We start from the raw sequence: 26,215 nt of genomic DNA on the forward strand, positions 1-26,215 counted from the left end.
CCATACATTCTGTAAGAGCTGCATGTACCTATTGGATATCAATTTCAATGATGGGCAAGACCTTACAGTGTTTGATAGAGGGCTCATTGTAGATATATTACATGTTGCATATATATAGAGCCATATAGTATATAGTGAGTTCTTTCCAAGGTATTTGTAGTATTTCCAGTGGCATTTACTAGTTAAAAGCCATCCGAAAAATGTGCATCTTTTGTGTGGATTAACAGTCCAATGATTCAGCATCAACAACATGGCTTGCTGACCCATTCCATACCCCAACCATGCTTTGTGTAAAAAAGTGTCTCCTACCCTATATCCTAATTATGTCTTCACTTATTTCCAACTGTAGCCTCTGGTGGGGATCTCCATGCTGTGTTTAAAGCCTTTTAATATTTTAAACGCTTCAATCAAGTCCCCTCTATTATTTGTTCTAGGTTAAAAAGAATTAGTTCTCTAAACCTATATTCATAGGTATTGACACCTAATATTTGTTAGCAATAGTAGGGGATATAATTTTTTACGTGCTAATTCATGAGTTCTTGTGAAAGATGGATTTTTTGCCTCATCATCGCCTAAGATTAGGGTAGATGTCGAATAGATAAAATCACTGTGCCTGGGTTAGACAGAATAATTTATGTTACATCAGTTGTTAATGTGTCTCATCCATTTATATTGTACCTTTACAATTTGAAACTGTTAATTACTTAAAAACGATCCACTGAATTGCTCCTCTAGCTAATGTATTAAGCTTAAGTGAGTACATCTTTATTTAATGTGTTACAGGAGCCACTGCCTTCACTTGCTACCCCCCCCCCCCCCAAACACCTCTCTCTCCCCATTCTTTAACAATGAATCAATTAAGGCCCATGGCTGTGTAATTACACATTAAGGAGGTTATTGGAGATCTTAGCAGGTCTGTCTCTGGAGTCTCATAAAGACACTAATATAACACACCTGTAATGACCTGCTGTTCGTTCTGAAAATAACCTAAATTTTCTCTCGATTCGAGACAGAGATGGAAGCAATTGCCATTAACTTTCTGGTCACATCCAGTCAATGGGGGGGGGGAAAGAGCTCATGAAAGGCACTGAGGCAGTTCAGGCATTCAGTGGTGGAGTGCATACTTGACATTAATGAGTTTAAAGGGTTTAATTATTGAGTTTAAAGGGTGAGTGGAGAAATTGGTTTTCTTTGGTCTTGCAGTACATGGCTTCCTGTCTTTATAAAAATGATACCATTCCACAACATTGAGGTTTACTAAACAGTGAACTGTAACTGAATTTTGTGCTTTATTTAAACATGTAAAGCAGGAGCCTCATTTCAGAAAAATTCTGAGGGAAGCAAAAGTTGTGCATTCATTGTCCCAAATATAATCATGAATGAGAAAAACAGGCAGTAATTGGGCCAGTTTACAATGAGATAACTCTTTGTCAAAATGTGCAGTGCAAGTATTTTTAAAGCACGGCAGTATAACAAACTCGAAAATGTCACTCCACTAATGTCTCCTTCTATGTTAGTAGTTATGGTCTTAGTTTTCATTTACACTTTTTGTGTTTTAAAAGTGGGTAGATGCTTTAACACCAACTCAGCTAAATACCACCTCTCTAACACCTTCTCCAAATAAAGGATTTCTCTTTGCCTTTATACACATGGCCACCCCCCCGATTAGAACTCAGTCACCTAACTGAGGAATGGCCACACCTATGATTGCTAGTAGAGACAGGTTTCACCCCACTCCTGCCAACCTTATATTCCCACACACACGCTGTTTACATTAAGGGCTTTCGAACTGCCACAGATGTCTCAATCCTAAAATTATGCAAAACTTTTAGCCATAGCTGTATAATTGATGACAGTCTTCTGGATTGTACCGTTAACAGAAGGCATTATACATTTTTTTGTCAGGTGTACATCACACAACATTAACAAATGTATATTTTTCAAAAGGGAAGAATATTATAGAGAATATTACAATGAAAATAAACTCAGTAAAAAGAACAGCCAATGTATTTGTGCGACTTCTATCCATGCATTTTTAAGTGAATAAACTGCACATGGAAGCCAAGCATAAATCTAGTGAGAATTCCCAATGGATTATCTTTCTCCCCTACCACTGTCACAAAAAGCCCAATAAGTCAGTTATTTCATTCAGCTGATTGGCATTCTACAACAACATGCATGAGATTCTGCTCTCCCCCAGTCAGAATCCATTCCAGACAATCCGGTTCAAATAACTCCTAGCAGCTGTTTCAGCCCACACTGAGCTAAGTGAAGGTGGTTTGGATACAGCTGCAGAAAGAATTGTAGTTGTCACTGAATTGCTTGTCAGTGGTTTAGTAGGCAGCTATAGGTTATTGAGAGTTAAATAAATAGTTAAGGTTGACAGCAAGTTGTAGTCCATATTTTAAAATATCTAACTCAGAAAAACTAACACTGTTGTGAGTCCCTGATTTGTATAAATCTTGGTCACTTGTGCAATATGGTAGCTATTCTATAAACCGGACAGCAGATGAGGCTGTGTCTTTCTTATTATACAGTTAGAAGTTATTCTAAGCCTATGCTGTTCAATGGGGGTGCTACCCTGCATCCACATCAGTAACTATATATATATATATGTAAGAAATTACAAACAAGCAAGTTACAGTGAGAAAAAAATAAACGAGTAGGATGTATTGTAGTTTTTATAGAAATTAAGCTGATATTCTGATGTAATTTTTTGATGCAGAAATACATCTTCATCACACTCTTGGACTTAACTGCCACACCAGCATTGTCCCGCCCCTTAACAACCAATACACACTCCTGATTCGCTGATACAGTACTCCCCTGAACTTCCATCTCCCATGTAATAGGCTGTCGGCAACTGTCACCGATAAATGTATTGTAGTCAAAGTAGGTTAGCCACATACGCTGGTACATACAGGTAGGCTACCGTATTATTGATAATAAACAACCGCGATACTTCTAAAATGTCATAAGTCATGTAATAAAATATTGCAGTGTTTGAAAATCGTAGTATTATTAGTAAAGGTCGCCCTCGTATAATGCAGTCATTTGGATCAATTTAAAATTGAAATAATACGAAATATATATATATATATATATATATATATATATATATATATATATATATATATATATATAAAAGCGTATTTATTTGACTTGGACTCTTCATATATAGTGTCATCCAAAAAAAAAAAAAAAAACATTAACCTTATGGAAGTTACAAAAGAGAAAGGTAAACTAGAGGAATGTACAGTACAGTGCAGTGCCAACATCTTCATTACATGGAATATATTAAAACAATGATAAATATCTAGATTAATGAAATGCATGTATGTCATTTTGTATGAAAACAAGTTGTTAAAAAAGAGAGTGCATTTTTAAATGGAAGAGTAGAGTTTGAAGTTTGCATATATTTCATGGATATTGATTATAAAAAGTGAGATGTATATACAAGTCTTCCATCGTATTGCTACCTGGGCTAATACAGTACATTGTTTAGTTGGTGCTTGTGCTGGGCTGTCTTGCTATCATTTTCATTCAAGGTTCATTTATAAAACTGCAATTACTATGTTTGTTAATACAGTGTCAGCAACAAAACCCTTGTAAAATATTAGCTATGACATCATGCAACTTAGAAATGATGATTTATTTGTGGACACACAATGCTCATTGCATTATTGATATGACAAAACTGACACAATTTACATTGCCCAGACTAATCATCTAAGCTAAAATAATAATAAAATAATTTTTCTGAAAAAGGCCAGCTTTCCTTGGAGCGCAACTTATTATTTGGAGCTGCTCTGTATTTGTTGCAGGTTTTTATATTTGTCATGTTAGTTTGAACATATACTATATAGTGTCATTAATCGGTAGTTTGTATAGTATCACCATAGCAACTGAATAGTGAAATCAAGGGTAATTTTATAGACTGAACCGATGGAGCTATAGTTTACTTTCTGTATTTCAATAGCTTTTTCTGTAATTTGTGTTTTAGTTACATTTGTAAAGTATTCATATTTAAAATTGTCAAACAAATCAACAATAAATAAAGCAATGTAGGATCACCTCTGTAAGCAGCCAGTTCACAGTGGTTCCCCTATGTTCAGGGAATATCTTTAAGAGGAAGTGCCTGGTGTACCAGAACTCGTATCTATACAGCTTTTTGATATATTTTTGTTGTTCTAGATATTACTATTCAGTCATGTCAGATTGATAAAAGTTCTCCTTTACAATTCAGCAGTCTGTAAGGAGTGTCAGTAACCTCTGTATAGTGCCTCAGGGAAGCAGCTAGCTGCTCTTTCACTAACCAAGTAGAGACCTGGAGAGGCAATCAAGTAGTTATTAAATGCTGTGCTGTACCCTAACAGTGTAAAATGAAAAAGAGTAGTCAGCAGTTTTTTTACCCCGTTTTTTCTCCCAATTTGAAATGTCCAATTGTATTTAGGCTCAGCCCACTGCCACCACCCCTGCGCTGACTCAGGAGCGGCGAAGAAGAACACATGCTGTCCTCCGTAGCCTGAGCCAACAGCCGACCGCTTCTTTTCACTCTGCAAGTCAAGTTTGTACTCTTTTAGCTAAAGTGGCTGTAAGCATTCGCTGCCTTCCGTAACCACCTTGTGTGTTTTAGTTCCCAGATGTTGCTGGTCATCAGCAAACCAGTACAGTCTGGAAATTCTAACAGAGGGAGATTAGATCGAGAGGTGGGGGGGGAGTATTCTGTACAATGAGAAAACGGACGCCTGTGCTGTTACTATTGCCAACCAAATTACTGAAGTCCTTCTTTTTGTAGCTAGAGAAGGGTCATAGCACAGGCTGCTGCTAATCAAACAGCGTCACATGGCACATTGTTGTTCACAGGGAATAATGGGTTGGAATGATGGATCTGTGTTTTTGGGGCCCCTGACAACTGATTAATGCCTTAATTAACTCTCATGAGTCACTGCCACTTCTCTTTAAACCTGCTCGGCTGCACACACTGCATGTGTGGCTCACCTCACGGCACTCTCCCAGACTCACATTTGAGTCTCTCCCTTCCAAAGAGCGGTGCTACTGCCAACCCAAAATGCATTTTATTCAAGAAACATAAGCTGCTCAGAGTTACAGGACTCCCACAAACCCTGCTGTATTTTCCCCCATATCAGATGGAGTAATTTTGTTTGGTTTCTGCTGATGCAGTGTCTCTCGAATGGTCTGGTGGTGTATGCTGCCACACATTTCACAGGAAAATGTGTGACTGATACCAGCCATTGGGCTTAAAAGTAGAATGTTGGCTCATTGCCATAGAGTGTTAGAGGGCTAAGTGTAGTAAGGAAATGTTCTGTTCTCTTTTTTGTATATGAGACATCTCCCCAAGCTGACAAATTAAATCTTCTTCTGTGATATTGATATCTTCCTCTGTCACATTTATCCATTGTTATCTTTTCCTTTTTTTTTTTTTTTTTTTTTTACACACTTTTTAGATTGGATACTTGAGATGTTTTAATATTGTTTTAGTCAGTCAGAAAACAGGCAGCATGCTACTGCTGGATATTACTAGATGTAGTGGGAGCCATAACAATATTATAATAGCACCCTATCAGAGGTACAATTTACAGCTGTTACAGTACTTTATAAAATTAGTGTTCTTACATTTACAACTACACAAGTACTGAGATGAGCATTGATTTTTGTTATAGCCTGTTAAAGTAATCTTTGTATCTGCTACATGAACTCCAACGCACACACATTAACATTACATTAATAACTTAACTAACTTAACATTAGGGTTAGGACGCATTTAGGGCAATTCATGTCATTTTTCAACGCTTGATATTGTTATTAAAAAAAAACATATCACCTTTTGTGTCAGCGGCAATCTCACTCACCATGGTCTCGAGAACAAGCAATGGCTCAAAGAGAACGTTTTATATTAAACTAATCTTTGTTATCTGCTGCGTGAACTCCAACGCACACACCCCATACAATCTCGATTAAGCATTTGGTGTAACTTAATGATTTATTGAAAGCTGGAAAAATCAGTGGAAAGTTTCAAAGCAAGGATTGCAATTGTTTTATAGAGAGATAAAGTATTTATTTAGCTGGAAGTGGCAATGGAGACCCTGGAGAAAAAGAAAATCAATGCAGCAATGAGAATGAACTGCCTTCAGTAAATTGTTCAGCTGCTGGCCATGAGTTACTAGAAGCAGCCATTTACTGTTTTATCCTGAATAGAGACATTTACTTTTTTTAGTCTGTCATTACTAAAAACTTGTGAATAACTGATTAATACAATGCAGTTAAAAAGTTCATGCTGGTACATGTAATTTTATAATATCAGCAATTCATGGACAGACTGTTATTTCTCTGTTGTAAACCACATTTGAGTGTACTGTTACAGTAGTGTACCTTTTTATAGGTTTGTGGGGAAGGACGGAGGATTTCACCTATTAATTCCTCACTGGAAATGCTTTGCAAAGGCAATTTCCTTGCATACAAAGTATATAATGTTTCCTGCTATCTGTGATCACTGGTGATGCTAAAAAGAAAAAATGGCACAGTGACTTCTGAAAAAACAGTTCTAGCAGTGGGATGTAGTGTTAAATAAGTAACTAAGTAATATATCTCACAGTAGCCTTGTTAATATGAAAAAGTATGAGGATTACAATTTTATGTTAGTGTATATCCCTTATAAAACAATTCCAAACAGTACTTGACTGAAATGTCTGTGTAGTTGCATGCACACTGTCTTTCATATGAGCATGAGATAACTAATAACGGTTGTGATGTTATAATTATAAACTTAAGCTGAGCAAAAATGTCACATCTGAATACTTTCTTCTTTTGCAGGTGTGCGACTGGTGCAAGCATATAAGACACACAAAAGAATACTTGGATTTCGGAGCCGGGGAGAGGAGGCTTCAGTTTTGCAGCGCCAAATGTCTCAACCAGTACAAAATGGACATTTTCTACAAAGAGACCCAGGCCAACCTCCCAGCTGGCCTCTGCAACCCAGGACACACTCCGACTGAGAGTAAACCTGAGAGCAGCGGCGTGCAGCTCCTGACACCCGAGTCCTGGAACACTTCTCTGGGTGATCTACGACGGAAGGCTCCATCTCCTGGGGTTCCAATGGCCGGGCACAATCATGCTCCTGGACCATCAGGGTCCATGTCCCCATCAGAGTCTGCTGCCATCTGTTCCTCTGCCAAAATCTCCACACCAGGGCCCAAGCCACACGAGAGCCCAACCCTTCCCCCGCCAGTACCTCTCCCACCCCCGCACATGGGGGTCCCACCTGGAAGTCCACCCATAGTGATGACCAACCGTGGGCCTGTTCCGCTGCCCTTCTTCATGGAACACCAGGTGATGCAGCAGATGCGTCCACCTTTCCTCCGAGCACCCCACACTCCAAGCCCAAACAGTCCCCTCTCCAATCCCATCATTCCTGGGATCGGCCCACCACCACCTCCTAGGAATATGGCTCCAGCCTCGAGTCCCATGCACAGGTCAATACTTTCCCCACATATACACCCGCCCTCCACCCAGACTATGCATGGAAACCCTCCAGGGTTGATGCCACACCATTTCGGAGCCCCTATGCCAGGCTTACCCTTCCCTCCAATTAACATGATGCCAAACGGTCACATGCCGATGCCACAGATGATGAACTTTGGTGTGCCATCACTTGCCCCATTGGTGCCACCTCCGACTCTCCTGGTGCCATATCCGGTCATTGTTCCTCTCCCAGTTCCGATCCCTATTCCCATCCCCATTCCCTTTAACTTCAAGGCCCCAGGCGGTTCACCTGGCAACAGCGAGAACATCATTCCACGCACATCCTCTGAAGGAGGCGAGTCCAGGGAAACAAGACCTTTCTCTTCTGGCAGCAGCGATGATGGAGAGACCAAACAAGGGCCATCAAAATCCACTGAACCTTCTCCAGGCTTTATACCAGGCCACTCCTGTCACCAATCCACCCTCCCTCAACGGAGCAGGGCTGAGGTGGTTGATTTTACGGTCAAACCAGAGAGCCCAGTCAAAGCAATGTTCCCCACTATGAATTTATCTCCTATGCTGCAAGATGGTGTCATAGACCTGACAATGGGCCGCCGATCCAGACTACAGCATGTAATCCAGAGGGCGCTGCCAGTTGCACAGGTGAAAGTGGAACACGAACCCCAAAGCATCCTCAATCTAGCTTTCCTGGGCCAGGATAAGAGGAACTGCAGAGGGCTGGACAACAACTGCAGAGACAGTTGCAGTCCTGTTAACCCCATGGCTTTGCCTTGCAGTGATCCTGTGCACTGCGGGGCCACACCACCACAAACACAGCAGCAGCAGCAGCAGCTCATTTCTAGCAGTTCAGGGCCGGAGCCCAGCCCTGCAGCCACTTGCAACGTTATCGTGAACGGCACAAAGACTGCAGATGTTGCCGGTAAGAGCGGCTCCCTCGAGCAGCGGCCAGAACCCCGAAAGACGCCACAGCACCCGGACGAGCCGGCAGTCAGTGAGCTGGAGTCGGTGAAGGAGAACAACTGCACGGGGGCCGCCAGCTTTCAGCTAGAGCTGGACACAGGTAAGAAGGCTTCGTCAGACGAGGCGCTGGCCGGCGGGGACAAGCAGGACCCCAACCTGAACAACCCCGCCGACGAGGACCATGCCTATGCCCTGCGCATGCTGCCCAAGGCCGGCTGTGTCATCCAGCCTGTGCCAAAGCCAGCAGAAAAGACTGTCTTAGCGCCTTGCATCATTTCCACGCCCCTTCTGAGTGCAGGAACTGATGACATTGAGCCGCTGCTAAAGAGGAGGTGTCTGCGAATTCGAAATCAAAACAAATAAAAAGGTTGGTCTCATCATATGTGAGGTGATTTTGGCAAAGCTGCTTGGTTGCCAGAGGGGGGAAGTAGGTGTGTTCCCATAATAATGCCCTACGTGCAAAAAATATAATCACTTTTGCATGAAGGACCTGATTTTTAAAGCCTGCTAACTTCTGTTAGTATCTTACTGTGTTGTGCATTCATTGTTTTATTTATATTTGTATTACTACAGTTAGAAAAAGAAAGAACAATACAAAAATATTCTTTAGAACTCTAAAGGCTTTTGCAGATTCAGGCATATCATGATAGTAAAGAGTTTCCAAACCACACCTTGTAAACACCACACGTGACTGCTTAATGCTTGTTGTTTTAACTGTAATTCACTGCTGAATGATGCAAGAGTTACAACTTCAACAGACGCAGAACAGGGTTATTAAATCTGCACTCCCAGACACTGCCCTTTGTTGGATGACATTTGCATAGATTGAAAGTGCTGTTAAATCTATACTGGAAGAAGAGGGAGCGCTTGTTTGAAGAATGCGGCCAGGGTGCCATTGTGAATGAACAATGAAATTCGAAACAGAGTACAAATTGTATGAAAAGATACATGCTGCTGAGTTCAAGCTCGTTTGACAAGATGCAGATGATAAAAAGAGCCTGACTGTTTTGTTTGTTTTAAAACAAGAAAGAAAAAAGGGCGACCAGGTGGCACAGTGGTCACAAGAGTGTAGCCCATATTACAAAACCAAGGTGCAATTTAGCATGGCTAAAGCAAAGACTGTTGACTGGAGACTGGAGACTGAACTGCTCACTCTGAAAGGGAGGTGCATGCAGGGTGTAATGACCCATTGGTTTTAGTAATTTTATATTGCTGTTTAGCTAAAGAACTTCTGTTCTATATATTGTAGTAACTAATTGTTAATAACACTTCCCTTGTAAAAAAAAAAAAAACAACATACTTTCTGTTTTGGGTATTGTTGTTAGCATTAGTTACCAATACTTACCTAACAGTGCTTTCTGTTCTGTGTATAGTGCTGACCATTTGTTAATACTGACCTGTAACCCCTTAAGGTACACAAGGATTGAGCGGTTGTTTAAACATTTTCTTCTTAAAATACATTTGCGAGTGACTAAAGTATCACAAGGAAACTGACAACTTGGATGACCAGAGCCAACCTGTCGGTAAACCCTGTTTTGTGCACCTCATTGCAAAAATAAGAAACTACCTAAAAAGGGTTTAGAGCAAGACTTTCTTTTTTGTGCCTTTAACTAACACAGCCCTAATAACAGATGCTGGACTCCTTTTGTATTGTATTCTGCTTTGGAGCAACACATGTCTTTGTGTTGGGTATGGTATGTTGTGTAAGTTACATTAGGGGTACGTTTAGCATTTGCAAAAGAGGTCATTAAAAAAAAAAAAAAATTGTCACAGTAACTTACATGTATAGGTTTAATGACCCTGTGCTGTAACAGGCTGGCTAATGGAAGCATGTTTGTAATGAATATAGTTATTATAATTAAAGGTAAGGCCAAGTAACTGAAGAGAGAAATCTTCAACTTTATTAAAATACTTGGGCATCAGCTGGTAAGTAATGTCAGAGTAGTTAGTGAATCCATACTTGTGTATATGATTTTACATTTCTTCACATAACGAGCACTGTAGTGAATTTGTTTCAACGTGTCAGTCCATTTTGACTGACTTGAACGCGGATTGTGTTTCCTATTATCCGGTGTTCTTTTGGGGGTAGGGATTCTTTTACAGTAAATAAGCTTGTATTAATGAAAGCCACTGACTGAATGTGTGCACAAGTATTGAAAGTCATTCTAAAAGTGAGCCACGATGAAGGGAATACTAGTAACATATGCAGCAGTATCGTTCACTTCCTCTCTTTTTGAGTGCTTGGGTGGACAGTGCCAGTTGTGCGGAAATGGATAGTGGTTATGTGACTGTCCACTGATCTTGTGTAGACCCCATCTTCCAGAGGTGAAAGGCTAATGCATAAACCCAGCAACCCCGCCTGCCTCCTCCCAGAGGATTGATTTCATGGTGCTGAGCGCAAGCTTGTTAGTAGCCTGTCACTCTTTTCCTCCTACAGATAGTGTGCTAGTTTCAGGTTCAATTTATTCCCTACAGTATCCCTTGGCAACCAAACCACACAAAATTGCAGCACATTGGTGGTAATAACAAATTGATTTTCTTTTCTTTCTGTAACGTGATAGTAAGGTTTGGTTTTAGTGGCATCTTAAAAGATAATGTCCCAATGGCAAACTTGCTAAAATCTTTTTTTTTTTTTTTCAGCAACATCCTTTGTAGTTTTTTAGAATATCCCAACATCCCAAAATGAATCTTAGCAGCTGGATAGTTTATATTATCACGTCAGGAAACACTATTTCAGCTTGTATTCCGTGTTTGTTTTTTATTATTATAAATGAGTCAATGTAACCTAACCCTTTTCTGTGAATACTATTTAAACTCACACAGATTAGGTTGGCAGGGTGAACAAATACCAGGTTTTTATACTGTCAGCAATTTTGTTTTAAATGTGTTATCTGTACAGTATACTCAAGTTTGTTTTTGTTTTTTTAAAACTTAACAGGAATGTATTGTGTTATTGCTGAACTCAAAACCAGGTGAAAATCAAACAATCAGTTCTTCAGTTTTCTGGGTAACTATCAGGGATATAATATTGGAGGACAGGAGGATAGAGAAAAGACAACAGAGAAAGGTCTTGTTTTGCCAGGAATTCATTACCATACTATGCATATATATAGTCTGCACATGTTTATATTTCTTGGTTAGGGAGTATTTTGAAAACTGAATCCCTAGATGGAATTCAAGACTCTCTCACTCCCAGACTTCTCCAGTAGCCAGACACTCATAGGGGTTGCACTATGGGATATAGTGTTTTCTAAGCCCGTTTAATGTGGAATTAGTTACTTTTGCACCAATCTGGAGTCTTAATTTTAATCAAAGCAAAACAACCTGCTAATTGCTCAGATAGATCCAGTTCTTTCACTACATAATGTGATAATTATGCAGCATAAAACAAGCCACCAGCACCTTCCAGCAGTCAACAGTCCATTCTGCTACCGAATGATACAGAAGTGAATGATTGCATATTTTTCTGTTTTTGGTAAACACATTTTCCTATTATAGTAAAATTAATATTGTCCTCTGAATCATTCTGCCATCTGATTGTGATGGAAATTTGTATTGTCATTCACTGGTTTCGAATCATAGGTCACAGATACCTTAGATGTATTATATTTGGGCTGTATGTCACAGTACTTTTACTTCTATTTAGTATGCAGTATATGTGGAATATACGGACACCTCAGGCCGTGGTGCGACACAACTTAAATTCAAATTAGAACACTTCCGATTACTATAGAAAAAAAAAAAGAAATATGAAGGAGTTTTTAACAACTAAAAAGAATATGCATGCATCCGCAACAGATGTCATTTTAACAGTGTAAGAATAAAAAATATATATATTTTAACAGAAGTAATTTCTGTTTGAACTATGATTGTTCATTACTGTTTATGTCCAAAAAGCAAAGCAAAACATTAGTCTCACAAATCCTGACTAATTTAACTATCGTACTAAATTCAGCTTCTGTTTATAGAATATTGCCACATAATCCAAACACCACATGCCTTGAAACAAAAGAAGCTAATTGGTAGATTTAATAGGTTTAAAAATATATATATATATTGCCTTAAATTTTAAATCAAGAAGATGTGAATACAATAGGCCTTTCTTCTAATTTGGCTTGTCCAACACGAATGTAGAGGCCTAACGTGTACACGTGTATATCCTAGCAACGTGCTAATCTGCCATACTAGTACAAAAAGAAACACTCTCTCACACACTTCAAATTGGGTTCTAATTCAATTTGCAATCGTAGGACAAACGTTCAATAATCGATGAATCAAATTGTTACACCCCTATTTGAATTTTACATTGCCATTGAAAAGAAACACCAGAAGCCGGAGTTGAGACGACGCTGAATTGATTCATGTCGAAGAGGTGAATAATGTGCAGGAATGTCTTTTTGTGTTTTTCTGTAGCAAACTGCTAAAAAGACATTATTTGAAGTGACAAAGTAGGGGTGAGTGGGCAAAAGGATAGCGATTTTTTGTATTTTTTTCTATTTTGCTATCTTCCAGTTCATTTAATTGTTCTTCATCCAAATCGGTATGTCTGCATGCTACTTTTGTGATTTTGTTGCTGGTAATTGGTCACTCAGTTTTTTAGTAACTGTACATCTGTAGCGGCTCATGGTTTAAAAATTCGGTGGGGCTAAGAAGCCAACTCCCTCCCAAGAACTAACTCTGCTGTTACAGTATAATTTTCTACGATTTGAGTTTTTGTTTGTCATTGTGTTGCGCAGGAATGTTTTAACACGCTTCAATGTACTGAAACATCTCTTGGATTCCGCTGCTGTTGCCATGGAAATAATGGCAATCTCAGTCAGCTGGAAAGTTTCAGAACAAGTGTCTTGCAGAACGTTACGCAATGTGGATACTGTCTTCACACTTTCTAATTCACTACTGCTGTACAATATTTTTAGTTCACTTGTAAGACCACTTTAAATCTACGGAATCGTTCTGGATCAATAAGATCAAATGACATTAAGGGCTTTGTTTTCTGGAATTGTTCTTTTGCCTGCAGAATCATAAGGTCACATACTTCTTTCACAAGGTGAGTGTTATTTGATTTCAGTCTTTTCTTTGGTGGTCCAGTTTCTGTTTCAGATTCTCCAGCTAAAAGGTTTTCTTTTATTTCTGTCACATACTTTGTGAAATTGTCCAGTGAGTGTTTCGCTGCTACTGCATTTGAACTCCGTTTCTGTAGGATGTTGTAAAGAATGTCAAAGTGAAGTATGGTACAATGAAAGAAAAGCTTTGCTAGCCCATACGACTGGAGAACTGATCCTTCATCCCAACCATCCTCGCTCTGGATTTTCTCAAGGCGTTCCAGTAGAGCGTTTTGATTTTCATACACCATTTACTGTTCTGCTTTTAAAGTTCCAACAAGTTGAACCAGAACTTGGAACTCGACTGCTACACAGGTCGTCAAGAACAGCTGTTTGTTTTGGAGTTGTTGTGAAAAATGTTCAAAATGCTGAAAGATTTGCAAAAGAAACTCTTGACAGGTTTGACAACCGTGCAGACTTGTCGCATAATAATATTCAGCTGATGGGCATAGCAGTGTACAAAGTGTGCATGCGGATAACTTTTTTGAGTTTTGCTTGCACTCCATTCAACGCTCCACTCATTACAGCTGTACTGTCGTATGTCTGAGTGACAAGTTTTTCTTTTAAATTGTAGGGCTGTAATTCCTTTGTCAATAGAGTAGACCGTCTGTGAGCAGCTCAGTCCTGAACTTAAAAAAACCTGTGGAATCTCTCCACTACAGAGGCCCCAGTTATATATCGAAGCACAATCACTGAGTTTTACACAACACATTTGTAGTTTCATATGCTTGTTCTGACTTCAGTTACTATTTTATTTTTGAACATGGTGATCATGCAATCCAGAAGTTCATTCTGAACAATCTTCGATGTATTTTTAGACACTGTTGCATTTGCAAGGTGTTCAGCTAACTGACTGTCTAATACAGAGAACTGATAAACTAATCCAGAAATACTCCCCGATTCAAAAAAAGACTTTGTCTCATCATGACCTCTGAGAGGTAAATCATGACTTCCACAAAACTTGATGCAATCAATTATCCAAGACAGAACATGCCTATTCTTAGACACAAGCTCATTATGCCTACGAACTGAAATACAGTAACCTTCATCAACCTGAGTGGCTATGTTAACTCTTCCCATCATTTTTAGTTTAACACAATTCCCCATGTGTGCAGCACAGCACAGCGCTTATGTTTCTTAGCCCTATCTGACAGGTGTTTTAAATCTTTGATTCTGTTTTTGGTCCATGCTGCATCCCCTATTTAAAAAGCATGGCAAACAGAACAAAGTTTCTCTTCACTCACCGTAAGCCATTCCTTCCAGTCAAACCATGATGTACAAAAGCTTCCGTTTTGTTTCAAGTCACTTTGCTTGATTTTAATGCCAGGCGTAGTTGATGTGCCCCCCCAGCCTTTTAATCTCCAATTTCTCTTCACCCAACATAGAAGAAAATGACTTCTTGAAAAATCTCTTTCTTTCACACTTTATTATGGCAGACTCTAGTGCATGTCGGCAATTTCCGTAACTACTCGGATAAACTGGTGCTGCCGAAGATTAGCCCCACCTGAGAACTGTCATACTTTGCGAACTGTATGAAATCTCTGCAGCCTGAGTGCTTACTGACAATGGAATATACACAAAAACCTGAACAAAGCCGGGGCTGATGAAGTTTAGCCCCTCGTGTTCCGATTCCAACGCAGTCAGCACATACAATGTCCGACCGCTTTAGGGAGCACAATCAATGTGGATCTTAAACAGGAGATTCAGTAAAACAAGGTAAGGAACTGACAAACACATTAAAGTAAATTACCTGTTAGAAATTTATAACAGGTGGGGCTGAGCCCCGCTAGCCCGTAACCAGCTGCCACTGTCTGTAACTGTAAACAAGATGGCTGCCGGTAATTTCAATTCTGTGAGGCAGCGCAGTGATTTCGAACATGTGACAATGCTCCAACTGTCTGTCTCCATCCAATACGTACAGCAGAAACCAATCTCGACCAATCACATTGCTTGTTTCATGTTCCATTGCCAGCTCTGGATTAAAAAGATTAATATACACCAGTAAATCAAATTTATGGGATGTATTACACAATTTAAAAAAATATTAAAATATCAGTTTTCTTCAGTAAAAGCACAACTCAGCTGTGTCATTCAATCATGTAGCGGGGACACTATTGGGAAATGATTGTCATGGCAAAAAACAAACTGACAACAATTGGATTTACAAGGTGGAGTGAAGCAGCATCGCCTGTACTTACAGAAGGTTTGCTGAGCAGGTATTCTGTTTGAGAACACAAGTAGTAGAGAGTGACAAAAATGTGCTATTTATGAATGACACTTAGCCAGTGATAAACGTTATGTAAGATGACACAAGCTTGTTCAATACAACGAGTGTTGAGAGTTCCAGCATTGAATTTATTTTGAATCCAACATCAGAGAGTGAATCTATCTATCTATCTATCTATCTAACATCAGAGATATATCTATCTATATAATTATATATAATATATATATATAGAATATATATATATATAGATATAATATATCTATATATATATATATATATATATATATATATATATATATATATATATATATATATATATATATATATATATATTAAACCGATACTACTGTATACTCTGCCAGCATAAAACAGGGTGGGTCCAAAATACTCTGTGTTGCTAAGTAGAAATGGAGCTTGAGCAAGGGAAAGTAATTCTCTGAATGCAGGTGTTAAATTAGGGGGCTTAATCTTGACATTTTCTGTTGATCTATGAATCATCCGATCTGTCTCGCATTTGTTTGCTAGTGATATGAAATTGTATTTAAAGACAGTTACAAGTAATACAAAGTAGTAACATAATACAACTGTATTTACTGCACATGTTTCATTATGCCTGCTAATGTTTAATATACTTATATTTACTTACATGTCATTTGACAGTTTAAAAATATTTACTTACCTGTAATTGGAAGTTAGCCAAAGTGATTCATTTAAAATATTCATTTAGTTATTATTTGCTGTTTGTGGTGTTTTATGGGTTGAGGGGGCTCTCACCTGAACATTTCTTTGGAAGGGGAGGGAGAGAGAACTAAAAATGGAGAGTTTTCTTTTTCTTTTTAATCAGTAATGCTGAGGATGGGTTAAAAAGTGCATAGTGCTTTTAAAAGCAAAAACGAGGAAGATCTGTGTCAGATTGTTTGGAATGTCAAGATGTACTTGTTTATTTTATTCACTTATGTTTGCACGTTTTTAACGATTGATTAATTGCGTTTTTTTGACTGAGTATAATAAAGTAACATTTAAAGGTAACAAAAACGTGTCCACTGGAACTTTCTTATAGCTTTCTTCAGCTTTAGTTTGAACTCTAACAGCAAGCTAAGTTTTTTTAGACAAAAAAAAATTTCAATATTTTCTGATACCATTTGAGAGAAATATGTTGAATACAAAATTTGCGACTGAGATGATGCTGTAAACTTGTAGTAGTGTCGTGAAACGAAAGCACTGATGAGCAAATGTTGCAAGTTGCAGTCTGTTTTTCTTCATTCTAAGATATTGTGAAATGTTCCAGTAAATACCCTCCACCATTTTCGCACACCAAAACCGCACTCAGGTAGACAAGATTAATTGCTCAATTATTTTTATCGATCAAGGCTCACAGATGTAATTAATCCATTAATCAATAATTGATTAAATATCTAGTTTAAATATTATTATTTTCCATACATATCAATATAATCAGATTACTCAATGAACATGTGTGTTGCGCACTGTTAACTTCTGAGGATGGCAGAAAACTACTGTTATTTAAATATCCTCATTGGTGGAATAACTACAGTACACCTATGTTCTGATTGTGATTCTTCAGAATAAATATTACATGAAAATGATATGTATTGTTCCAATATTATTCTGCAAAGATCTTGCAGATGCATAGATGTCTAAATAAGATGTGTATTATTATTATTATTATTATTATTATTATTATTATTATTATTATAAATTCATTTGATTTACAGTATAAAGATGGAGCTGGTTTTTTTGGGTACCTTTGTCCAAAACTGAAAAAGAAAGTGAACTCTTTTTCCTGTGTTATTTAAAATGAAAGCACAATATTCCATTGTCAAAATGCTTTCACTAGTGAAATGGGTTTTCTATGTTTACTGCATGCCCTTCACACACAATACTCTGATTTGGATGAAACTCCATCCTTTAACAACATTTATTTAACATTATTTTTCCAGTCATATATTAAATGATGTAACAAAAGTGTACAGCACTGCTGTGGTGTACTGTAGGTAATGTGGCTGAATTTTAAAGTGTATTCATGGAAGCAATACCCCAACCCACATGGATGTTAAAATGGTTTTTAACACATTGTATAATGGAGCAGTATTTCTCCAAAAGGGCAAAGATCACCAAGCAGCGAAGCTTAAACAGGTTAGAGTTTCCTGTTAATTCTTCTGGCATCCTCCTGCTCCATCGTTTTTTATATTGGTATCTTACCCACTGATGTTTCAACCTACATGCCTTGTTTTCCTTGTAAACTGCCTTTCACTGTTTGTTTCAATGATTTTTTATTAACGTTATCTGTAAAGCCCTTTATTGGTTAATGTTGTCACAGGCAGTATTGTGTGATGCACTGCCGTTGGTTAGCAGCTCAGTAGCCACGCATTCAGGCAAGCCCGGCTCTTTTGCACAGTGGTTAAGATGCTCACTTGCTGTGTGTGTGTTGGTTCACCAGTTCGTGTCCAGCCTCCGATCTGTTCCAGTAGCACTACGTTTAATTCAGCACACACTTTTCACTTTGGTTCTTCCCTCATTATTTTACATTTATCTACAACAATTTGCCATATACTAGCCAGATACCTGACAACATGACCTGTTCTACCATCCAATTAAAAACTTGTTTTATGTGCCTCCTTTGCCCAAGTTAAACCATTCTGGACATTATTTTTTCTCTTTGTCTTCTTTAACAGTATAACTGTGAAACTGTATAGATGAGAGTTTGATACTGTTATCATCACTCTCTTTACATTGGTATTCCTGTAGCTTCATAAAAGGTCCCTTAGAGTTGTTAGACAGTGGTAGAAACATATCGCTCTGGTCTCATGTTTGAGCAGTAGAGCCTGGTGTCATGGAGCATGTCTGTCGTTCCATGTAATCAAACTCATACGGTAACTGGCTGGCAACATTTGCATGATGGAATGTGTGAGAAAGTCAATCCGCACAGGAGTGGAAAGGGTTTTGGGGGGATCATTACATCATTGGCTGCTCTTATGGAAGATTACAATTGTAAACAGCCATGAGATGGTCTTATCAAGGCTCCACATCTGAGGCTGCATGGCAACCAGCCACATGACCTTGACTGTTTCAACTATTAAATTTTCCACAGTACGTGGTGGAGAGCAGTTGGGCAGTTTTTTGTAAGTATAATAATACACTCGTAATAAATCATGCTGAGATTCACTCAGAAAAATATTAGAAAGACCTGCCCACTGTGAGCCGGCAGGATGGCACTTCACTGTAAAGCATCTTCAGTTTTCAGGGAAGTTGGCAGGTGGAAAACTGAGGCACAATGTTACATATAATGAGCCATACAGTCAGTATTTTTGGGACTCAAAAAAAATCTTGGATATTAGTGTGGTCCAATGTTTAAAGAAAAGGGGTTTGTAACCGGAGGTCTCCGGTTCAAATCCCAGCTCAGCCACTGAGCAAGTCACTTAACCTTGCACGCCGTCTTTCGGGTGAGACATTGTTGCAAGTGACTGTAGCTGATGCACAGTTCACACACCCTAGTCTCTGTAAGTTACCTTGGATAAAGGTGTCTGCTAAATAAACAAATAAAAGCATTTGCTAACTGACCAGCTATTACAAGCGATCTCCTGTCTTGCCCATCATGACTGACTGACTTTCACAAGGAGATGTGACTGGTGTATATTAAGGGACACATGTCAGATATGCCATTTGCAGAACGACTTATTGAGTGATGTGGGGGGCAGCCCATTTATACAAAAGTGTGTGCTACATGTTTCTTTTTTATGTTTTCACCTGTTAGTTCTTTGTAAAAAGACACGAAGGTCGTTTAACCTTTAGTCTTTACAACACAGATTCCAGCTGTTTTGAATTTCCATGACCTGTGACATTTGCTTCTTTTGTATTTCAGGAGCGGCGCATGACGGCGCTCCATAGAAGGATGAGCACTGATCCGCCATGTCTCTTTGCAGACAACACCAGCTCCTCACTCCTCTCCCTCAAACCCGCAGTCGAACTAGTCAATTTCCTGCTGCATCGTCTCCGACTGGATGGGGGTTGGAATCAAAGACCTCTGGATTCAAACGACAAACATATGGAAGCACTCCCCTTTGAGGAAACCCACGTTTGTGCAGTGATGCCAACTACACCCACCTCCTGAGTCAGCTGCTGTAACAGCAGCCATGTCAAACCAACACTGAGGACATTCCTATTTCCATCCCTTTCTCTTCCTGTTCTTGCATTATTTTCCCCTTGACCATCCTCGTTTCCTCTTAGTTTTACACAAACAGAGGTACTTTTTTCCTTCGATACTTTTGAAGCGCTAAATTAAAATTGGCGACTGGGGGGTAAGACTTTTTTTCTATGTAAGAGCTGTTGTTTAGCTGCTAAACCTTCTGATCAGCAGTCATTATTAACACACACTACAGGTACTGAACTTGTATTTAATCATATCAAAGTTTATAGTTAGTTCACAGCCCGTTAGAGGTCAGACAAAACTACCGTGGATGCACTTTCTTTTTTAACGAAGCTTATACATTATTCTGTTAAATACTAAATAGTCTCTTGTCTGTTTATAAAGACCTTTTTTATTTCAGTGCCATATCTCCAGTGTTACACTTTAAAAAAGAAAAATGTAATCCAATTGATTTAAGAAGGAGCTTGTACAGTTTGTACTGCAGTTTTTTTTTTTTTGGGGGGGGGGGGGGGGGGGGGGGGGGTTGTGAAAAGTGTGCGAAGAGAATGCTTCTGTTTATTCTCAATAAGATTTCCTCTTTAGAAATATCCCCCCACCTCAAGTTGGGGGGAGATGGGGAGAGATGGGCCCCTCAAACCTTTGGGAACAGAGCAATAGTTTTGAACTGAAGACCAAAACTGTATAAAACTGTCCGATGAGAATATTTGCTGAGCGTCACAAAAAAAAAAAAAAAAAAAAGACGCTGCTTAAATTTCAACCTTTATGGCTTTTCAGTGATCCAGGAAACCAGTGAGACAATCTCTCCATATGCATTAGTCTTTCATGATAATTAGAGTGGTATGGACAAACCAGTGTAAACAAGGAGTGTGTGTGGGGAGGCAGGGCAGGGGTCTGCCATGATTCTGTTTCACTGTTTGCTTTTTCCTGTCATGGTTAAAAGAAAATGTGCAATTGAATCCTCAGACGAGGGGTGTAGGATAACAGGGTAGAACTTGACTTATGTGCACTTGTACAGTTGTAGCCAGTCAAAAAGTACAATAGAGCATGTGTAACTTCCACTGAAACAGGAAGGCCTTTTTTTTGTATAAAACTGGTGTAGCAAATCCTGGTTGTGTTGCTTTATTTTCAGTGGTAACTAAACGCGGTGCTCTATCCCAAGTGTCCTGCTGTGTCTTTATTTAAATTAACCTTTACTCTTTATTGGAAACTGTCACGTTGTCACTGACATTTTTTACACTGAAGACCTGGTATAACACGTCTAGGCTTAAACAATGGGTTATTGTACTGTAAATTACTACCAGTGTGACTTTAGATTGGTGCTTATATTATACCCATGACTAACCGGAAAGTAAGCAAGGAACTGACTAAAGTGTCCTTTCTGTGATTATTGCACATGGCATGCTGTCATAATGACTTTCTTTGTTGGCAATTATCTTTGAAACATACAGTAAGGGCTCTGAAATTAAAGGTCTTTTAATGCAAAAGTGTTTTTAATTTGTATTAAAACAAACTTTAAAAGCCTATTACAGGTCAGACAAAAACAAATAAAAAAATCACTACAAAAATAACACCATGATAAATTAAAAAAGGCCCCCGTTTTTTATATATATATATATATATATATATATATATATATATATATATATATATATATATATTGTGAGCCAGCTCACAAGTTTACCACCGGGAGTCGTTCATGGCAGGCTTGGTATGAGCCCACAGAGGTTGCCAGGAATGATCAGATGGACCTGTGGGCAGCATACATGCCTGCCATGATATCAAGGAGTTAACGGACCGACAGGCTGCAGGTGTGGTTAGGTAGGCAATTAGGGTTTGACTATTGTTAGACTATCATTGGCCTTAATTGGCCCACACCTGTAGCCTGTAACGGCCAAATGCCTGGCTGGTAAAAGGGAGCATGTGCCGCTAGTTTTGGGGGTTGTTTGTTTGTTTGTCTGCCTGAGAACTTCTGAGGATTATCTACAATAAGATCGGAACGGGATAACATGGTGGTCCTTTGCATCTGCAATTCCCTGTTCTCTGCAGGGGCTATGAGGAACGGCCTGTCCGCTGCTGAGATTCGCAAAGGGACTGGACTGCAGAATAAGGGTAGGAGAAGGGTTCCTAAAGAAGAAACCCAAAACCCAGGTGGAATTACCTATTCACCAACTGGACGGGGTTATTGGTCCGGTTGGTTTACATCAGTAATTTTGCTTTGGTGGTTTGGTTTTTGTTTGAACTGTTTACTTTCTTTTGGACATTGCAATATAAGAGCCAGCTGTACAGAATACTGGAATAAAGACTTGCTTTGTTTTGGAAACTACTGTTTGTTTTCTTCGTGTGCACCTACCCGCTCACAAGTGGTACCAGAAGTGGGGCCCTTTGTTGCACACAGTGGTCAGGATGTTTCCAGTGAACACCCATGATAAGGAAGATGCTGCTTGGCCAGTGGGAGCCAACGGAGCTGCGGCAGGAGTCGCTAGTGAGCTCACCGCTACAGTGCAGCATTTGTTGACAGCTATGCAGCATCAACAGCTACAGTTCCAGGAACTCGTCCTGAAAACCCTGACGACTCATCGGCAAACTGGACCCAGCCAGATGCTGTCCAAGATGACCCCCGACGACGACATAGAAGGCTACTTAAGGGTCTTTGAGCAGACCGCCGAGTGTGAGAAATGGGCCCCAGCAGAGTGGACGATCACACTAGCACCGTTCCTGTGTGGGGAGGCGCAGAAAGCCTATGTTGACCTAAACAGAGAAGCGGCTTGCAACTATCAAAAGTTAAAAGCAGAGATCCTGGCCCGACTGGGGGTGACTACAGTAGTTCAAGCTCAGCGGTTCTATGACTGGCAGTACAACCCTGAGCGGCCGGGGGGTTCCCAGCTATTTGACCAGCTACTCTTGGCGAAGAAATGGCTTAACCCCGAGCTCAATTCACCCGGACGGGTGGTCGAGTTGATGGTAATGGACAGGTTCATCCGGAGCCTTCCCACGGCAGCCAGAGAGCGAGTAGCAGAAAGAGACCCCAGCACCCTGGATGACACCATAGCTGCGTTGGAACGCTACATCGCAGCACAGGTTCTGGGGCATGCGGACCGGCAGGTCCAGGAGAAGAGAGGGACTACTATAGTCAAGTCACTTGTCCGCTTGGACCCAAAACTGGCGCCTGCAGACGATCGCCATAGAGAACCACGAGGACCACACCGACACCTTCTAGGGAAGCAAGAGGCCCCTGCCGCTGCCACCAAGCAGGAGGCATTCACTGGAGAGAATGGATGTTGGACACAGCCAAAGTATACCATGTCTCCAAACCAGCTCAGTGAGTACCGATCCTTTTTTTGTTAAAGTGAAGGTGGAGGGTCAAGAAGTGGTTGCTCTGATAGATTTGGGGAGTTCAGAGACTTTAGTTACCAGGGACTTGGTACCATTGGAGAAGTACACTCAAGATAGTAAGGATGTGTACATACGATGTATTCATGGGGACATTAAACCATATCCCACAGTAGTGATCGAGGTGGAGGTAGTGGGTCATAATTTTTTTGTAAAGGTTGGTGTAGTTTCTGCCCTGCCCTTTTCGATAATCATAGGGAAAAACTGCCCACAGTTTTTAGAGTTGGTTAAAGTAGGGGTGGGCCTATGGGGACAGGGTGAGGGGACGCAGCCGTCCACCTCCAATCCAAATACAGAGGTAGGGAGGGAGGAGGAATCCCAACCTTCCACCTCATTGCAGAAACCGGAAGCTGAGACAGAACTGTTTCCCTTTCATAGTGAGGATATAGCGCCCTCTGTGGGAGAAAAGAAAACTAGATCTCAAAAAAAAAGGAAGGGGGAAAGTTTTTAGCTAAACAGAAACACGCAGCTAGATCACCCACACAGGCCAGTAATCCTCAGAGGAGCCCCAGCTTGCCAGAATTAAGCCAACCAGAGGATTTTCTTAGTCAGGCCGTTGAGCTAGACAGAGAAAACTTTAAACAAGCTCAAATTGAGGACAGCAACTTAAAAACAGCTTTTGAACAGGAAGTGGTGGCGGATGAGGAGTACTGGAAAAATGCAGAAGAAAGGCATACACCCCATTTTTTATTAAACCAAGGGTTACTGTATCGGGTAATACAGGGGGTTATTCCGGGGGAACACATCCATCAGTTGGTAATATCGCACTCCCAGAGGAAGACTGTATTAAATCTAGCACATGTACACTTGCTTGGGGACATCTGGGGGCAGATAAAATGAGGGCCAGGATTCTGCATAGGTTTTACTGGTTAGGGGTGTGGCGCGATGTGGTTGAGTTTTGTGAGTCCTGTCCTGAGTGTCAGCAAATGACCAGTAAGAAGCCCCCTAAAGCCCCGCTTGTTCCCATGCCCATCATAGAGGTCCCGTTTGAAAGGATTGGGATTGATTTAGTGGGGCCCCTGCCAAAAACTAAGTCTGGATTTGAACATGTGTTAGTGATAGTAGATTATGCCACTCGGTACCCCGAGGTAGTGGCGCTGAGGAATACCTCGGCTAAAGTTATAGCCCAGTCATTGCTGCATATCTTTTGTAGGGTGGGGTTACCTAAGGAGGTCTTGACCGACCAGGGTACCCCTTTTATGTCACTTATCTTCAAGGAGCTCTGTGCGCTCCTGAAGGTTAAAACCCTGTGCACTTCTATTTACCATCCACAGACGGATGGTCTAGTTGAGCGTTTCAATAAAACATTAAAACAGATGTTGCGAAGGGTCACTATTAACCAGCCACGCGAGTGGGATGTGTTTTTACCATACCTGATGTTCGCATATCGCGAAGTTCCACAGGCATCCACCGGGTTTAGCCCATTTGAACTTTTGTTTGGACGACAACCCCGGGGCCTTCTTGATGTATTGCGTGAAGCATGGGAGGCAGAACCAGCCCGGGGCAGAGCGGTTCCCGAGTACATTACATTACTCCAGAGTAGGCTAGCAGAGATGGCGGACCTGGTGTCCAGCAATCTCCAGGAGGTACAGGGAGTGCAGCAGCGCCAGTATAACCAAGGGGCTCGAGTCCGAGAGTTTCAGGTGGGGGATAGGGTAATGGTGCTTGTCCTGTCCGACCCCCATAAGTTTTTAGCCCAGTGGAGAGGACTCGTGGAAATTATAGAGAAAGTGGGCCCAGTTAACTACAAGGTACATCAACCAGGGAGGCGGAAGACCCACCAGATTTATCATATTAATTTTTTGAAGCCCTGGAAAGACCGGGATTGTTTTTTTTTTCAGGCAGCCAGACCTAGAAAGGAGGGAGAATCGACCAGGTGGATCCCTGACAGTAGCTATGGGCGATCAGCTGAATAAGCAACAGCAAGCCGAGTTAGACCGACTTGTCCAGGGAAATGGAACAGTCTTCTCAGACATCCCAGGGTCCACACACCTTACACAACACGATATCGAGACCGAACCAGGAGTTAAAGTACAGCAAAGGTACATTAGGGTACCAGAGGCTAGAAGGGAGGTCATGCGTGAGGAGGTACGTAAAATGTTGGAGTTGGGGTTCATCCGGGAGTCACGCAGTGAGTGGTGTAGCCCGGTGGTTATGGTGGCTAAACCAGATGGGTCAATTCGATTCTGTATAGATTTCAGGAAATTAAATACTGTGTCTAAGTTTGATGCTTATCCCATGCCCAGGGTGGATGAGTTACTGGAGCGGTTGGGAACTGCCAAGTATATCTCCACCCTGGATTTAACTAAAGGATACTGGCAGGTGCCGTTGACTCTGAGCTCCTGTGAAAAGACGGCTTTTGCCACCCCAGATGGCTTGTTTGAATTTGTGGTTCTGCCTTTTGGTCTACACGGGGCACCTGCAACCTTTCAGAGGTTAATGGATCAGGTGCTACGTCCTCACACCTCCTATGCCGGGGCGTATTTGGATGATGTTGTTATATTCAGTGATGACTGGCAGACCCACTTACAAAAACTGCAGGCAGTGCTAGACTCGATCAGGGAGGCAGGTTTAACTGCGAATCCAAAGAAGTGCAGGTTAGCCTTCTCCGAGACACAATATCTAGGCTATACTATGGGGCAGGGGTGGTTGAAGCCCCAGGAAAAAAAGGTGGAGGTTCTTCACAATTACCCTCGTCCAAAAACCCAGAAGCAGGTTAGGGCATTTTTGGGACTGGCGGGGTATTATAGGAGATTTATCCCGCAGTTCTCCACTCGTGCTACACCCCTCACAGAGCTCACAAAAGGGAGAAGGAATCAACCTACTTTCTGGTCAGACCAATGTGAAGCGGCATTTCAGGATCTA

At 40.6% G+C, this 26,215-nt stretch overlaps 2 protein-coding genes across 6 annotated transcripts in view; both read left to right on the forward strand.

Moving 5' to 3' along the window:
* The window catches only part of sobpa (sine oculis binding protein homolog (Drosophila) a), a 72,992-nt gene extending 52,515 nt beyond the window's left edge, over positions 1-20,477 (forward strand). For 4 of the 5 annotated variants that reach the window (XM_041253316.1, XM_041253317.1, XM_041253318.1 and 1 more), the window contains 2 exons: positions 6,835-8,830; positions 19,676-20,477. In XM_041253316.1, coding sequence (XP_041109250.1) covers positions 6,835-8,826 — 1,992 coding nt within the window. In that variant the 3' untranslated portion in view covers positions 8,827-8,830; positions 19,676-20,477. The remainder of the gene's footprint in view (positions 1-6,834; positions 8,831-19,675) is intronic. The other variant, XM_041253320.1, reaches the window with a different exon arrangement.
* Positions 20,478-22,273: 1,796 nt separating this feature from the next.
* On the forward strand, positions 22,274-25,277 carry LOC121317413. Its single transcript, XM_041253321.1, has 2 exons — positions 22,274-23,279; positions 25,192-25,277. The coding sequence occupies exons 1-2, from the start codon at positions 22,364-22,366 to the stop codon at positions 25,203-25,205; spliced, it is 930 nt and encodes a 309-aa protein (XP_041109255.1). The 5' UTR covers positions 22,274-22,363; the 3' UTR covers positions 25,206-25,277.
* Positions 25,278-26,215: the final 938 nt, after the last annotated feature.

The sequence above is a fragment of the Polyodon spathula genome, chromosome 6, assembly GCF_017654505.1.
Source record: "Polyodon spathula isolate WHYD16114869_AA chromosome 6, ASM1765450v1, whole genome shotgun sequence".
Taxonomy (NCBI): Eukaryota; Metazoa; Chordata; class Actinopteri; order Acipenseriformes; family Polyodontidae; genus Polyodon; species Polyodon spathula.